General features: G+C 35.3%; 1 protein-coding gene across 2 annotated transcripts in view; it reads right to left on the bottom strand.

The window, feature by feature from the left end:
* The window catches only part of TSG101 (tumor susceptibility gene 101), a 220767-nt gene that overhangs the window by 135639 nt on the left and 69662 nt on the right, over positions 1-15466 (bottom strand). For both annotated transcript variants that reach the window (XM_090407519.1, XM_090407518.1), the window contains exon 4: positions 11742-11807. In XM_090407519.1, coding sequence (XP_090263645.1) covers positions 11742-11807 — 66 coding nt within the window. The remainder of the gene's footprint in view (positions 1-11741; positions 11808-15466) is intronic.

Raw genomic sequence — 15466 nt, forward strand, 5'->3', positions numbered from 1 at the left:
ATTGCAAAATATTTTAAAATAACAGGTGTAATTAACTCTATATTTAAACCAAACCTAGTTCATAAACAAACCAGGCTATAAGTATACAATACATTAGCCCTACTGGTCTTAATGTATGGAAGCGAAATCTGGAGAATAAAACAAAAAGACAAACAAAGATTAACAACAGCAGAAATGAAGTTTATGAGAAAAACTGAAAAGTATACCCTATTTGATCACAAAAGAAACGAAGATATTATGAAAGAATTAAACCAAAAACCAGTAATAGAAAAAATTAAAAAATATAAACATAAATGGATGGAACACGTTCAAAGAATGAAAACAGAAAGATTACCAAAACAAACCTTAAAGTACAAGCCATTAGGAAAAAGAAAACCAGGACGTCCTCTTAAACGATTCAGCGATGACTTCTAAGGCCGGAACAGGCCATGCTAGGCCTAAATCCTTGATACGCATGATGATGATGACATTAAAATTTTTCAAGTAAAAAAAAAAAAAAGCTCCATTATTATTATTGGATTCTAAGGATGGCGATTGCATAACATTATGAAGTCTTTGACTTCATGGTATATAACATATAGTCTTTCCCATTCAAATACCAACCTCACCTTCTTGTAGTATAACCTGTTATCAACAAATGAGACTCTGGCGATTATCAGTATAGCTGAAACGTAACAGTAAGTCGTTTCCGGATGGAGAATGGTAAAAAGGATCTCATAGTACTATGAGATCAGGCCGTACTATGAGAAATGCTTGCATATAAAATACGCAGCCTGTCTGGCCAAGTGGTTAGCATATCTGCTCTACAGTCAAAAGGCTGCAGGTTTCAATCCTGCCACGGGCATGGATGTTTGCGATTGTCTTTGGAAATACTAGTGGTGATGGTCGACGGTAGATGGCATTGGTGTAGTTGCAGTCAGTTGGTGGATTGAGTGGCAGAGACAGAGTTGTAGAGTAGGTGCCCTCCCTCGACGAGTCTTTGGATTCCCTGGAGGTGTCTAATAATAATAATAATAAAAATGCCTGCCTGGATGCTGAAGCAGTAATTCCTACCACCAGAATAGGAGCCCTGTGGGCTAACGACCAGCAAGTCTCCAAAAATTTTAAAAATTGTTTTCAAGTCAGATAAATGTAAAAATCAGGTGGACTCCTTGGCAATGACTAAAGCTTGAAAATTAGGAATTGACCATTGGAATGTTAAAACACTTATCAAACAGGAAAGCTAGCAAAATTAAGAAAGGAGATGGGAAAAATGTAAGATTGAATCATTGTGGGTAAATGAAGTAAGGTGGAATGGTACTGGTAGAATGAATTGTACCAGTGGGAGTGTATTTCTTTATTCAGGGATGCCTAATATAACTAGTATACATCAAAATGGAGTTGGAATCCTCATGAGCAAAATATTTAGTGAAGCCAATTGAGTGGAACCAATTTCAGAATGAATAACAGTAAATCTTAAAATTAAATTTGGAAGGCTAACAGTTGTACAGTGCTATGCCCCAACTGAGAATGCATTCTTTGAAAAAAAAGAAAAAGGTTTACGGTCAAGCTTGATAAGACCTTGATGATGACAAACAGTAATGAGAGCATACTTCTCAAGGATGACTTGAATGTTAAATTGGTTCAAATAATGAAAGGGAAAATGTAATGGGTAAGCATGGTTTGGCAGAGAATTGTGAATTATTGGCAGAACTATGTGGCAAATATAACTTAGTAATAGGTGGCACAATCTTCAAGCATAAGAGAACACAAAGTAACCTGGTGTCACCATATGGCAAAACAATCAAATTGATCATATTGCCATCAGCCAAAGGGTGCTTAAGGGTCAAAGCTGTATAACTGAGAGGAGACCTCCACATAGCCTTTAAAGGAATGCAGAGAACCGACCAGGGCTTCTGACCTAATGTCCAATCCTCACCTTCTCGTGGTGCACCCTGTTGGGTATCTACTTTGTTACTGAACGAACAAGGATTGGCTGGCAATTTGGGATTTAGTCGACCAAATTGTATTATTATTGGTTAAACCAAAATAAAAAATGATGGTACAACATGACAAAATTTCATGCTGACTGGGGCGTTGCCCGGTTAAACAAGGCCCACGTTGTTTTCGCCAGGGAACCAGGGCGAACAGCGAAAAGTCAGCTACTGGAACAAATCCGAAAACAAACCCCAACTCAATACCACCAGAGTTAAAGATCGGTACTATCAACGTAAGAAGCCTGAATGGAAAAGAAATGGAGCTAGCTGAGGAATTAGATAAGTACCAGATCGACATAATAGGGGTGACTGAAACAAAAAAGACCAAAACTGGTGAGATCTTTCTGAGCAATAAATACAAAATGTTATATTCAGGCAATGACAATCAAGGAAAAGAAGGAGTAGCCACAGTATTCAACACAAAATACGAAGCTAATCTTCTTGAATGGCAGTCAGTCTCAAGTAGAGTAATGTGGGCAAATATGAGAATGGGGAACTGGACAATGAGACTTATTTGTGCCTATGGTCCCAAAGAAGGTTCTACTAAGATAGAAGTGGAGGAATTTTTTGAGGCTTTAGAAAAAGCAACTGACACAATGAAAAAGGAAAAGTTGGTCCTTGTTGGGGATCTAAATAGCAGAGTAGGAAATGATTGTGAGACATACAACAATATTTTGTGAAAATTTGGAGAAAAGAGCAAAGCTAATAATAATGGCAAATATCTGTTGGATTTCTGCTCAGGACATGGACTGGTTATTACTAACACCATGTTCCAACATAAAAATGTGCACAAATTCACATGGAGAGAAGAGGCTAGGAATAAGAAAAGTCTCATCGACTATGTTATTGTTGATAGTGATGTTTTCTCCATGGTGCAGGACACCAGAGTGTACAGAGGATTTGAAATTGGAAGTGATCACTATTTAGTCTTGAGAAGGATAAAATTGAATTTCATATTGAAAAGAATAATATGTAAGAAAGTTTTAAAGCGAATAAAAGTTGAGCAGCTCTCAGATGTGAACTGTAGACTAAAATACAAAGATTATTGAAAAGAAAATGAAAGAGTTTGAGAACAGGAATCAAACCCTGGAGATTCAGTAGCAAACTCTGAAGAAAACATTGATTGATTCTGCCAGAGAAGCATGTGGTGAGGTTGTGCGCAAGGATAAAAAAATCAGAACTCCCTGGTGGACACAGGAAGTTAAAGAGGCAGTGAAGGAAAAGAAGAAAGCATATCAAAAGTTCCTGGCAAATAAGTCAGCTTTTACTCCTACAGAATACAGAAACAAATGTAAGAAAGCTAAACAGTGTGTAAAACTAGCTAAACAAAAGTCATGGGAGGACTTTGGCAAGAATATAGAAAATAAATATCAAGAAGGTGGCAAAATATTCTGGAGGTTGTTGAAGAAGCTTAGGAATGGAGGAAAGAGTGCTGTAAAAGGAGTTAGAGATGATAAAGGTGACATGAAAACAGGAGAAAAAGATATCCTTGAAGTATGGAGTAATTACTTTGAAAAACTGCTAAATGAAACAAGCAGTGATGACAGCATAGTGATAAAAAACACTGACCAGGCATGCAGTCAGGAATACATATCCATACTTGAAGTAGAAAAAGCCATCAAAGGCTTGAAATGTGGAAAGGCAGCAGGAGTCGATGATATTCGACCAGAAATGCTGAAGTATGGTGGTATAAAAGTCTTACAGTGGCTGCACTGCATAGTTCAGAAAGCCTGGACAGAGGGACAAATTCCCGATGATTGGAGTAGAGCTCTCATAGCACCCATATATAAAAAGGGAAATAAAACTGAATGTGAGAATTACAGATGTATTTCCCTACTGAGTGTTCCTGGCAAGATCTATGCAAGTATACTTGAGAAATGGTTGAGAAGAATTGTGGAAGAAAAGCTTGGTGAAGAACAAGCTGGATTCAGGCCAAATAGAGGCTGTGAGGATCAGATCTTCACTTTATGACACATAGTCGAGAAAGCATGGGAATATAACAAAGATCTGTATTTAAGTTTTGTCGATTTGGAAAAGGCATATGACAAGGTGCCAAGAGAGAAGCTATTCAATACGCTGCAGTTATATGATGTCAATGGGGCATTATATCAAGCAATACTTAGTCTTTATTTGAGTTGTAAGTCAGCAGTTAGAATTGAAGGAAGTACAGGAAGATGGTTTAATGTTAAATCTGGTGTGAGACAAGGATGTACATTCTCCCCTCTGTTATTCATTATCTATATGGATCACATTATGAAGGAAAGTGGTATTAAACCTGATATCAAAATTGGAGAGGTTAAGGTCAGCGCTTTGCTTTATGCAGATGATGTTATACTTCTAAATAAATCCGCTACATGTCTGCAAGATTCTCTGACTAAATTGAATAGCTGTTGTAATAGATATTGTATGAAGGTCAGCAATAAAAAGACAAAGACAATGAAAATAGGCAGAATCATTGAAAATGTCAACTGTGTTGTGAATGGAGAACCTATGGAACAAGTAAAACATTTCAGCTACTTAGGCACGATTTTTACTGAAGATGGTAAATTAAATAAAGAAATAGACCTGGTATGGTGGGAAGTCAACTGAATAAATTCATATGGAATAAGAGAGAAATTAGTCGGAACACTAAATTAGCTGTATACAAGACAGTGTTCAAACCAGTTTTAACTTATGGATCTGAGAGCTGGATCAGAAGTAAAACACTTGACCAAAGACTAGAGACCGCAGATATGAGAGTCCTGAGAAAGATTAGAGGCGTGAACAGATGGCATCAATGGCAATATCATATTAAAAATGAGGATATTAGGAAAGAACTTGACATTGTCAGCATCCAGGAATGCATTAGCAGAGCTAATCTCAGGTGGTATGGTCACTTAAATAGAATGGGAAAGGAAAGATTAGCAAAACAAGTGTTCTCTGCCAGGTTGGTAGGAAAACGACCCAGAGCAAGACCAAGATATAAGTGGATTGATACGGTACAAAGTGCCTTAGACGATAGAAATATAAGATCTGATAATGTTGGAGTCTTGACAAGTAACAGACTGATTTGGAGGAAAATTGTAGATATGAAGTTAGTAATGATGTAATTTTTTCATGTAGTACTGTCATATCCTATACACCCCTTGAGGGTACATGGCAGGAATTTGATGATGATGATGCCATCAGCCAAAAGTGGAGGACAATGTTATTTGATCTTCAAAATCAAAGAAGTATTGATATTGGCACAGATTCATATGATTACTGAATCCATTCAGATATGTATTTGAAAAAAATCATCTGGGGAAAACAGCTAATGGATGCAAATTTGATATTGCCAGATTACAAAATGAAGAAGTCTGTAACAAGTTTAAAATAAAGAAAAAAAAATATAGTAATTTTGATGGAGAAGAAAATATAATAAATGATATATAGGATAAACGAAAAAAAAGTCCTTAAATAAAATGGCAGAAAGTTTTAGGATATTAAAAAAAAGTTCAAAGAACTGGCATCAAGGGCACAACAAGCTACAGACAAATATAATAGTAGAGTTAAACATTATCAGACTTTCTGGAGAAGCAGTGCAAAAGAATGTCCCAGTGAAAGATATCTCAATGGAAAAATTCTAGTGTCAACAGAAGAGACTGGAAAGTTGGGGACATCATTTCAGTCCAATCTGAAATAATAGCAATGATAGAATACAAACAGAAATAAAAAAGGAATAGATAAATTAATAACTGATACCAGTCCACCATCTAAACTGGAGATAAATTCTATTAAAGAAATGAAAAATGGGAAAGCTGCAAGACGTGGTGGTATCACTGCAGAGGTTCTAAAAATTGACATCAAATATCATAGATATGTTCTATGCACTATTCCAGGATATTTGGGAAAAAGACATTCCCTAATGGTTGGAATACAGGGATAATAGCAAAAATACCAAGAAAGGAAATTTAGGAATTTGTGATAATTGGAGGAGCATAAACCTGCTATGTGTCATTTTCTGCAAAATTATTCTTTCAAGAATCTTCAATGTGTTGAATGAGGGCATGAGAAAAGAGAAGTCTGGTTTTAGGCCAAATATATCATGTTGAGACCACATTAATACCTTAAGAATAAGAATCAGGTGAATTTAACTTTCCTTTATATTTGCTGTTTGCAGACAAGAAAAAGCCTTTGAATCCATTGCATGGTTATGTGTGGAGTGCACTTCAAAACAAAAAGTATATCACCGAAGATAATAAACTTCATAAAGGATGGATATACTGAATCCCAATGTCAAGTATTGCATGAGGAATATTTGTCAAAGCCTTTTCAAAGTGTATTATCCTTGTTGCACTCAAGATATTTGAGTGCAACAAGGATGTTTTCTATTTCCCTTATTATTTGTACTGGTGTTAGATCATGTTCTAGAACAGACAATAATGATACATACCAGAGAAATATCATGGAAAATAAATAAAACGGTGTGATATAGAAAATGCAGAGAGTGTATATCTGATTGCTCACAGACATGAAGATATCCAAAATATGAGGGTGCCTGAAAAGTTCTTGGCCTCAACCATAGATGGCAACATTATCAACAAGAGATTTTTTTTTCTAAGTTGGTACGTTTGTCATAAGCATCCATATGAAATTGCAAGTCATTCTATCAAGTAGTTTGTTTTATACAACTGCCTGAAGCAAAAGTGTTGTTTGTATCCCTTGAAATGGATAAAATTGAATATTGTGCAGTTATAAAATTCTTTGTAAAAGAAGGTTTAAGTTCATAAAAGTTTATGGGCACTATTTTCCATCATTTTCGACAATTAAGAAATGGGCTGCCGAGTTTAAACGTGGGCGTACCAGCCTTGAAGATGATCAAGGCTGTGAAGGATGTCCAAAAAGTGCAACAACACCAGAAATCATTGATCAAGTGCATGATATGGTATTGGATGGATGACCAGTGAGTCCAAGTGAGTGAAATTGCTGAGACTACAGGCATTTCAAAAGGAAGTGTAGGATAAATGTTGCATGAAGAATTGCATATGAAAAAGCTTTGCACAAGATGGGTGCCATGCTTGCTCATTGCAAATCAAAAATGCACTCGCATGAAAATCTCTGAACAGTGCTTGGAGCGATTTAACAAGAATAAAACTGATTTTGTGCATCGATTTTTTACTGTGGATGAGACTTGGATTCACCATTACACAACAGAATCCAAACAGAGTCAAAACAGTGGACAGAAGCCTGTTTAGTGCCAAAGAAGACAAAGTTGGTTCCATCAGCAGGAAAGAAGGATCATGGCATCAGTGTTTTGGGATGCTAAAGGCATTTTGTTTATTAATTATCTTGAAAAGGGTAAAACAATAACCAGGGAATATTATTCTGATCTTTTAACCAGACTAGACGAAAAAATTCATGAGAAAAGACCTGGTTTGCAGAAGAAAAAATTATCTTTCATCAGGACAATGCACCTGCCCACAAAAGTGTTTTGGCAATGGGAAAATTAAGGGATCTGCACTATGAATTGTTGGAACATCCACCTGATTCCCCAGATTTAGCTCCCTCTGACTTCTATCTCTTTCCAAAACAAACTCTTCCTCGCTGGTCAGTGTTTTTTTTCGAATCAACAGGTGACTGCAGCTGTAGAGGGGTATTCTGCATATCTTACTGAGAACCACTACAGGGACGGCATTATGGTGCTGGAGCATCGCTGGAATAAATGTATTAGTCTTAAGGGAGATTATGTTGAAATTATAAATTCGTTTTTTCATTGTTAGGCCAATAATTTTTCAGACAACCTTTGTAAACTAAGCACATTATAAGAATAATCACTGAAAGTTGGTTTGAAAATAAATACAAACAAAACAAAAGAAATGGGAATCAATGTGCACAGCATAGTACTGAGTGGAATTGAAAATGAAAAAAATTGATGCTGTTCCCAATTTCATGAATCTTGGGAATGTTTTACTAGCAGATGGAGGAACAACTAGAGATGTTGATATAAGGATTCAAAAAGCATAGTACTGAGTGGAAATTGAAAATGAAAAAAATTGAAGCTTTTCCAAATTTCATGAATCTTGGGAATGTTTTACTAGCAGATGGAAGAACAACTAGAGATGTTGATATAAGGATTCAAAAAGCAAGAAGTGCATATACACTCGGGTCTCTTTTTATGCAGATCTTTTTTATGCGGTGCATAACTTCAAAACTTATGTATAGTACGCTCATAGATACGAGACCTTTCAACACTTCTGTGCATGTGAACAGAAGGAGAATCCATTCCGATAATAGGGTAATCCAGCGTTTCCCAAACTTTTCCTACGATGGAACACTTCACAAATCCTGAAATTTTCATGGAGCAATCGATAATTAATTGTTAATTTAGATGATTTTTATTATTATTAATAATTGATCATTAATTATAAATTAATTAAATTTGGCTCAATGGAGGAAAAAAGCATCAAAGAAAAGCAATTTCTTTGGAAATGAAAATTGCAATACTAGATCGCTTAGCAAAAGGGGAGGGATCTACAGCGATTTGTAAACATTTTAATTCAGGCAAATCTACTATAAGAGAAATTAAAAAGAATGAAGTCGCAATAAGAAAATCTGTCATTTTTGGCACAAAACTAAGTGCCAAATTATCATCGTACTCAAGGGATACTTTATTAGAAAACACGGAACGATCGCTCATAATTCGGATTGAAGAATTAACTCGAAGAATTCCTATAAGTGGTTATTTAATTAAACAAAAAGCTCTTCAGTTTTATGAACAGATGAAGCAATTGGAGCCATCTACTTCCGCTTCCCAGGCTGATAAAGAATTTTTGGCTAGCAAAGGATGATTAACCGGGTTTTTAAAAAGGAATGCACTTCATAACGTGAAGATTACAGGTGAGGTTGCGGCAGCAGATGAAGAAGCAGTCAAAAATTTTCAAGAGAAGTTAGCCAAAATTATTGAAGATGGTGGATGTTGTCCCAATCAAGTGTTCAATGCTGACAAAACAGGATTGTTTTGGAAGAAAATGCCTAGTTGAACTTACATCGCAAAGTCTGAAAAAAAAACGCAACTGGGTTTAAAGCAAGCAAAGATCGAATGTTGAAACCACTAGTAAATCGATTTTTAAGACCATGTGCTCTAAAAGGCAAAGATCTAAAACAGTTACCAGTATATTGGATGGCTAATACAAAGGCCTGGGTAACAAATGCTGTATTTACTGAATGGTTCAATAATTGCTTTGTACCAGAAGTGGAAACATATATGAAGCAAAAAAAGCTCTCGATTTTAAAGTTTTATTAATTGTTGACAACACCAAATCATCCGCATTTAGAACATCCAAATGTACAGGTAGTGTTTTTTCCACCCAATACAACAAGCATTATTCAGCCATTATATCAAGGCATAATTGCTACTTTTAAAAAATATTACGTTAAGCACACTTTTCAATTTATATTGGATAAATTAGAAAATGATTCATTAACAGTAACTGACGTTTGGAAAAAAAATTTCTATTTTAGACTGCTTAAATTATGTTGCATCTGCTATCGCTGAAATAAGACCACAAACTTTAAATGCCTGCTGGAAAGCAGCTTGGACTGGTTGTGTTGCAAACATCTATATTATCAGCTGAAATCATTACTTTGGCACATGAAATTGGTGGAGAAGGTTTGACACATTTAGCCAGAACGATGTAGACGAATCGCTTGTGAATAATGCCTCAAGTGACGATGATATCATTGGATATCGACAAACTTTAAATGCCTGCTGGAAAGCAGCTTGGACTGGTTGTGTTGCAAACATCTATATTATCAGCTGAAATCATTACTTTGGCACATGAAATTGGTGGAGAAGGTTTGATACATTTAGCCAGAACGATGTAGACGAATCGCTTGTGAATAATGCCTCAAGTGACGATGATATCATTGGATATCGTTTAACTTTAGATATCGTCGAAATCCAAAAAACGATAGTGAAGCGGAAGAAAAACCTGTCTGCCTCACTGCAAATATAATTCAAGAAGGTCTTTAACTGTGCGATAAATTGGAAAATCATTTTCTTGTTAATGGCACACATTCTGAACGAGCCTTTAAATTCCAACATGAGCTGAAGAACTGTATTTCTGGATATCGTGAGCTGTATAAAAAATTTGTAAAATGATCATCGCAAAGTTTAATCACTGATTACATTGTCAGAAGAAAAAAATCAGCACAGAATGAGGGTGAAGCTAATTCTGTTTGTGAAGAACCATTGCCTTTACCATACATATCTGATGCGTTGAGTATCTCTTCTGGGGATGAAAGTGATTTCGCACCAGTTCGCAAACGTTGCTGAATATTGTCTAATAGCGACGATAATTCTGATAAAAAAAAAAATTTAAATAAAAAATTTAAAAAAAAATTACTTTTCAATAAACGATAGTGAAGTGGAAGAAAAACCTGTCCCCCTCACTGCAAATATAATTCGAGAAGGTCTTGAACTGTGCAATAAATTTTCCAATTTATTGCACACTTGTTAATGACACATTCTGAACGAGCCTTTAAATTCCAATGTGAGCTGAAGAACTGTATAAGAAAATTTAAGAAAATTAAATGAATAAAGCTTTAAAACAAACTTAGGCATTCTTATTTTCCTGAATTTTCATAAAATTATGTGATATTAGGTTTATTTTAATTCACTGCTTCGGTTTTATGCAGTTTTAGAAAAGTATGGAACATATCCCTAATTTTTCAATGTAAGTTAGGCCTTTTTTGTGTGATTTTCTGTGGAGCGTATCTACCGCATAAAAAGAGACCCGACTGTACTAAATTTAGTCGAGTATGAGAGCCTCTGTAGCTCATTCGGTATAGACGAAGCCTTTCATTTGGAAAGACCTGGGTTCGATTCCCATCCATGAGAAACTATTATCTGGTCTCTTTCGAATAATAGTGAGTTCTCCAGTCTCATAGAGAGGTAGAGGGTTTTTCTCACCAGGAAACTCTGGTTTTTTGTCCCTCAGAACAGGCAAACCAGCCTTGTGACTACACACAGATCTACAATCATAAAATACATACTTAATCTCTCATTAGGAGGAATTAACCCATCCCTTAGGATGGGGGGATCCCCCATATGAAATTAAAAAAAGAGTATGGAAAATCGAAAAATATTCAGAGATACAAAGATAAAAATATTTAATACATGTACTAAATCAGTTATTTTATATGGTTCTGAAACATAGTTGGTTTCAAAAGAAATACATAGAAAGTTGCAAGCATTCATAAACTGATGCCTGTAGAGTATACTTCGAATTTGGTGGTTACAAATTATTATTAATCAAGACTTCTGGAAAAGAACAAATCAGCAAAAAGTCAACCTGGAAATCAGAAAATGAAAATTAAGATGGATTGGACATACACTTAGGAAAGATCATCAAGAAATTTGTCATGCACTCCTGAAATGGAATACACAAGGAAAGCCTGGCTGTACTAAAAATATACTTTATATAAATGTGAAGAATTTTTGCTGACTAAGACCAACAGCAAGGATAATGAACTGATGGAAGCATTTTACAGACTCTTCATGTTCCTGATGGAATTTGGGAAAGAAGATTTTTTTTTTTTTTTTTTTTTTACAAAAGAAATGTCGTAATCATCATACTTATCGTTGTACTGCTCTAGACAGATAATTTCCTAGCATGTGAATAATTTCAAGTTAAAGCAAATTGTTTGTATAAATAGTATTGAAAAAAAATAAAAAAATCAAATATTTTCATTATTCAAAATAACTATTTTGCCATAAGTTAATTGCTACCATTTGTAACTTGCCTTTATATGGAACTGGTATGGTTCCATCCAGACATACAAGTTCTCTCCTTGTACCATCATTGAATACTATTGAAGAAAAAATACAATTGATTTTAATTTGTATTAATATAGTTGAATATTGCATTTTATTAGAAACACAACACAAAAGCATTAGAATTTTAATTTTCAATTTGTACCAAGTTTAAATTGACTAATGAGTTCTACAAATAAGGCTGTACAAAATTTGACTACAAAATTACATAATAAATATTGAAAGAAAAACAAAGCAAAGTATATTCTAGAAATGCAAAGCATGCTCTATCAAATGTGTTCTTTACTGTGTATTTCAGGATGAACCCAAGATCTTGAATTTATGAATGCCAAGATAAAAGTGTACTACATAATCTCATTAAATGTTAACTCATCATCATCCAAAAATTCCTGACTGTACCCTCAAGGGGTGTACAAAATATGTAAACTAAAAAACTGAAATCTTACATCATTACTAACTTCTTATCTATAATTTTCCTAAAAATCAATCTGTTACCTGTCAAGACTCCAACATTATCAGATTTTATATTTCTATCTTCTAAGGCACTTTTTACTGTATCAATCCACCTATACCTTGGTCTTCCTCTGGGTCCTTTTCCTGCCAACCTGGTAGGGAACACTTGTTTGGCTAATCTTTCCTCTCCCATTCTGTTTAAGTGACCGCGTACCACCTGAGATTAGCTTTGCTAACAATGTCAAGTTCTATCCTAATATCCTAATCTTTCTCAGGACTCTCATATCTACGGTCTCTAGTCTTTGGTCAAGTGCTTTATTTCTAACCTAGTTCTCAGGTCAATAAGTAAAAATTGGTTTGAACACTGCCTTGTATACAGCTAATTTAGTGTTTTGACTAATTTCTCTCTTATTCCAGATAAAGTTATTTAGTTAACTTTCCTACCATACTGACTTTGTTGATTCTGTTGTTTATTTCCAAATTTAATTTGTCATTTTTATTAAAAATTGTGCCTAAGTAGCTGAAATGTACTTGTTCTATAGGTTCGCCATTCACAATGTTGATATTTTCAATTCTTCTGCCTATTTTCATTGTCTTGTTATTGCTGACCTTCATATCATAACTATTACAACAGTTATTCAATTTAGTCAGGAATCTTGAAGACTTGTAACAGATTTATTTAGAAGTATAACATCATCCGCATAAAACAAAGAGCTGAGATTGACATCTCCAATTTTGATACCACTTTCCTTCATAATGCGATCCATATAGATAATGAATAACAGAGGGGGATAATGTACATCCTTGTTTGACACCAGATTTAACATTAAACCCTCTTCCTGTACTTCTTTCAATTCTAACTGCTGACTTACAACTCAAATAAAGACTATTGCTTGATATAATGCCACAATTTTAAAGAGCTTCTCTCTTGGCACCTTGTCATATGCCTTTTCCAGATCAACAAAGGTTAAATACAGATCTTGTTATGTTCCCATGGTTTCTCAACTATTTGTCATAAAGTGAAAATCTGATCTTGACAGCCTCTATTTGGCCTGAATCTAGCTTGTTCTTTACCAAGCTTCCCTTCCACAATCCTTCTCAACTGTTTCTCAAATTTCCCAGGAACACTCAGAGAAATACCTCTGTAATTCTCACATTCAGTTTTATTTCCCTTTTTATATATGGGTACTACTGAGAGGTCTACTCCAATCATTTGGGATTCGTCCTGAATTATGCAGTGTAGCCTTTCCAGCTGCCTTTCCTTATTTCAGGCTTTTGATGGCTTTTTCTACTTCAAGTCATCATCATTATCAAATTCCTGCCATGTACCCTCAAGGGGTGTACAGGATATGATAGTACTACATGAAAAATATTACATCATTATTAATTTCCTATCTACAATTTTCCTCCAAATCAGTCTGTTACTTGTCAAGACTCCAACATTATCAGATCTTATATTTCTATCGTCTAAGGCACTTTGTACCGTATCAATCCACCTATATCTCGGTCTTCCTCTGGGTCGTTTTGCTGCCAACCTGGCAGAGAACACTTGTTTTGCTAATCTTTCCTTGCCCATTCTGTTTAAGTGATCATACCACCTGAGATTAGCTCTGCTAATGCATTCCTGGATGCTGACAATGTCAAGTTCTTTCCTAATATCCTCGTTTTTAATATGATATTGCCATTGATGCCATCTGTTCACGCCTGTAATCTTTCTCAGGACTCTCATATCTGTGGTCTCTAGTCTTTGGTCAAGTGTTTTACTTCTGACCCAGCTCTCAGATCCATAAGTTAAAACTGGTTTGAACACTGTCTTGTATACAGCTAATTTAGTGTTCCGACTAATTTCTCTCTTATTCCATATGAATTTATTCAATTGACTTCCCACCATACCAGCTTTGCTGATTCTGTGGTCTAATTCTATATTTAATTTACCATCTTCAGTAAAAATTGTGCCTAAATAGCTGAAATGTTTTACTTGTTCCACAGGTTCTCCATTCACAACACAGTTGACATTTTCAATGATTCTGCCTATTTTCATTGTCTTTGTCTTTTTATTGCTAACCTTCATACCATATCTATTACAACAGCTATTCAATTTAGTCAGAGTATCTTGCAGACTTGTAGCGGATTTATTTAGAAGTATACCATCATCTGCATAAAGCAAAGAGCTGACATTAACATCTCCAATTTTGATATCATGTTTAATACCACTTTCCTTCATAATGTGATCCATATAGATAATGAATAACAGAGGGGATAATGTACATCCTTGTCTCACACCAGATTTAACATTAAACCATCTTCCTGTACTTCCTTCAATTTTAACTGCTGACTTACAACTCAAATAAAGACTAAGTATTGCTTGATATAATGCCCGATTGACACCATATAACTGCAGCGTATTGAATAGCTTCTCTCTCTTGGCACCTTGTCATATGCCTTTTCCAGATCGACAAAACATAAATACAGATCTTTGATATATTACCATGCTTTCTCGACTATTTGTCGTAAAGTGAAGATCTGATCCTGACAGCCTCTATTTGGCCTGAATCCAGCTTGTTCTTCACCAAGCTTTTCTTCCACAATTCTTCTCCACCGTTTCTCAAGTATACTTGCATAGATCTTGCCAGGAACACTCAGTAGGGAAATACCTCTGTAATTCTCACATTCAGTTTTATTTCCCTTTTTATATATGGGTACTATGAGAGCTCTACTCCAATCATCAGGAATTCGTCCCTCTGTCCAGGCTTTCTGAACTATGAAGTGCAGCCACTGTAAGACTCTTATACCACCATGCTTCAGCATTTCTGGTCGAATATCATCGACTCCTGCTGCCTTTCCACATTTCAAGCCTTTGATGGCTTTTTCTACTTCAAGTATGGATATGTAATCCTGACTGCATGCCTGGTCAGTGTTTTTTACCACTGTGCTGTCATCACTGCTTGTTTCATTTAGCAGTTTTTCAAAGTAATTGCTCCATACTTCAAGGATATCTTTTTCCCGTTTTCATGTCACCTTTATCATCTCTAATTCCTTTTAGAACACTCTTTCCTCCATTCCTAAGCTTCTTCAACAACCTCCAGAATATTTTGCCACCTTCTTGATATTTATTTTCTATATTCTTGCCAAAGTCCTCCCATGACTTTTGTTTAGCTAGTTTTACACAGTGTTTAGCATTCTTGCATTTGTCTCTATATTCTCTAAGAGCACAAGCTGACTTATTTGACAGGAACTTTTG

Source organism: Typopeltis vanoorti, chromosome 17 (genome assembly GCF_054136105.1).
Source record: "Typopeltis vanoorti isolate ZY-2024b chromosome 17, IOZ_Tvanoo_1.0, whole genome shotgun sequence".
NCBI classification, from domain to species: Eukaryota; Metazoa; Arthropoda; class Arachnida; order Uropygi; family Thelyphonidae; genus Typopeltis; species Typopeltis vanoorti.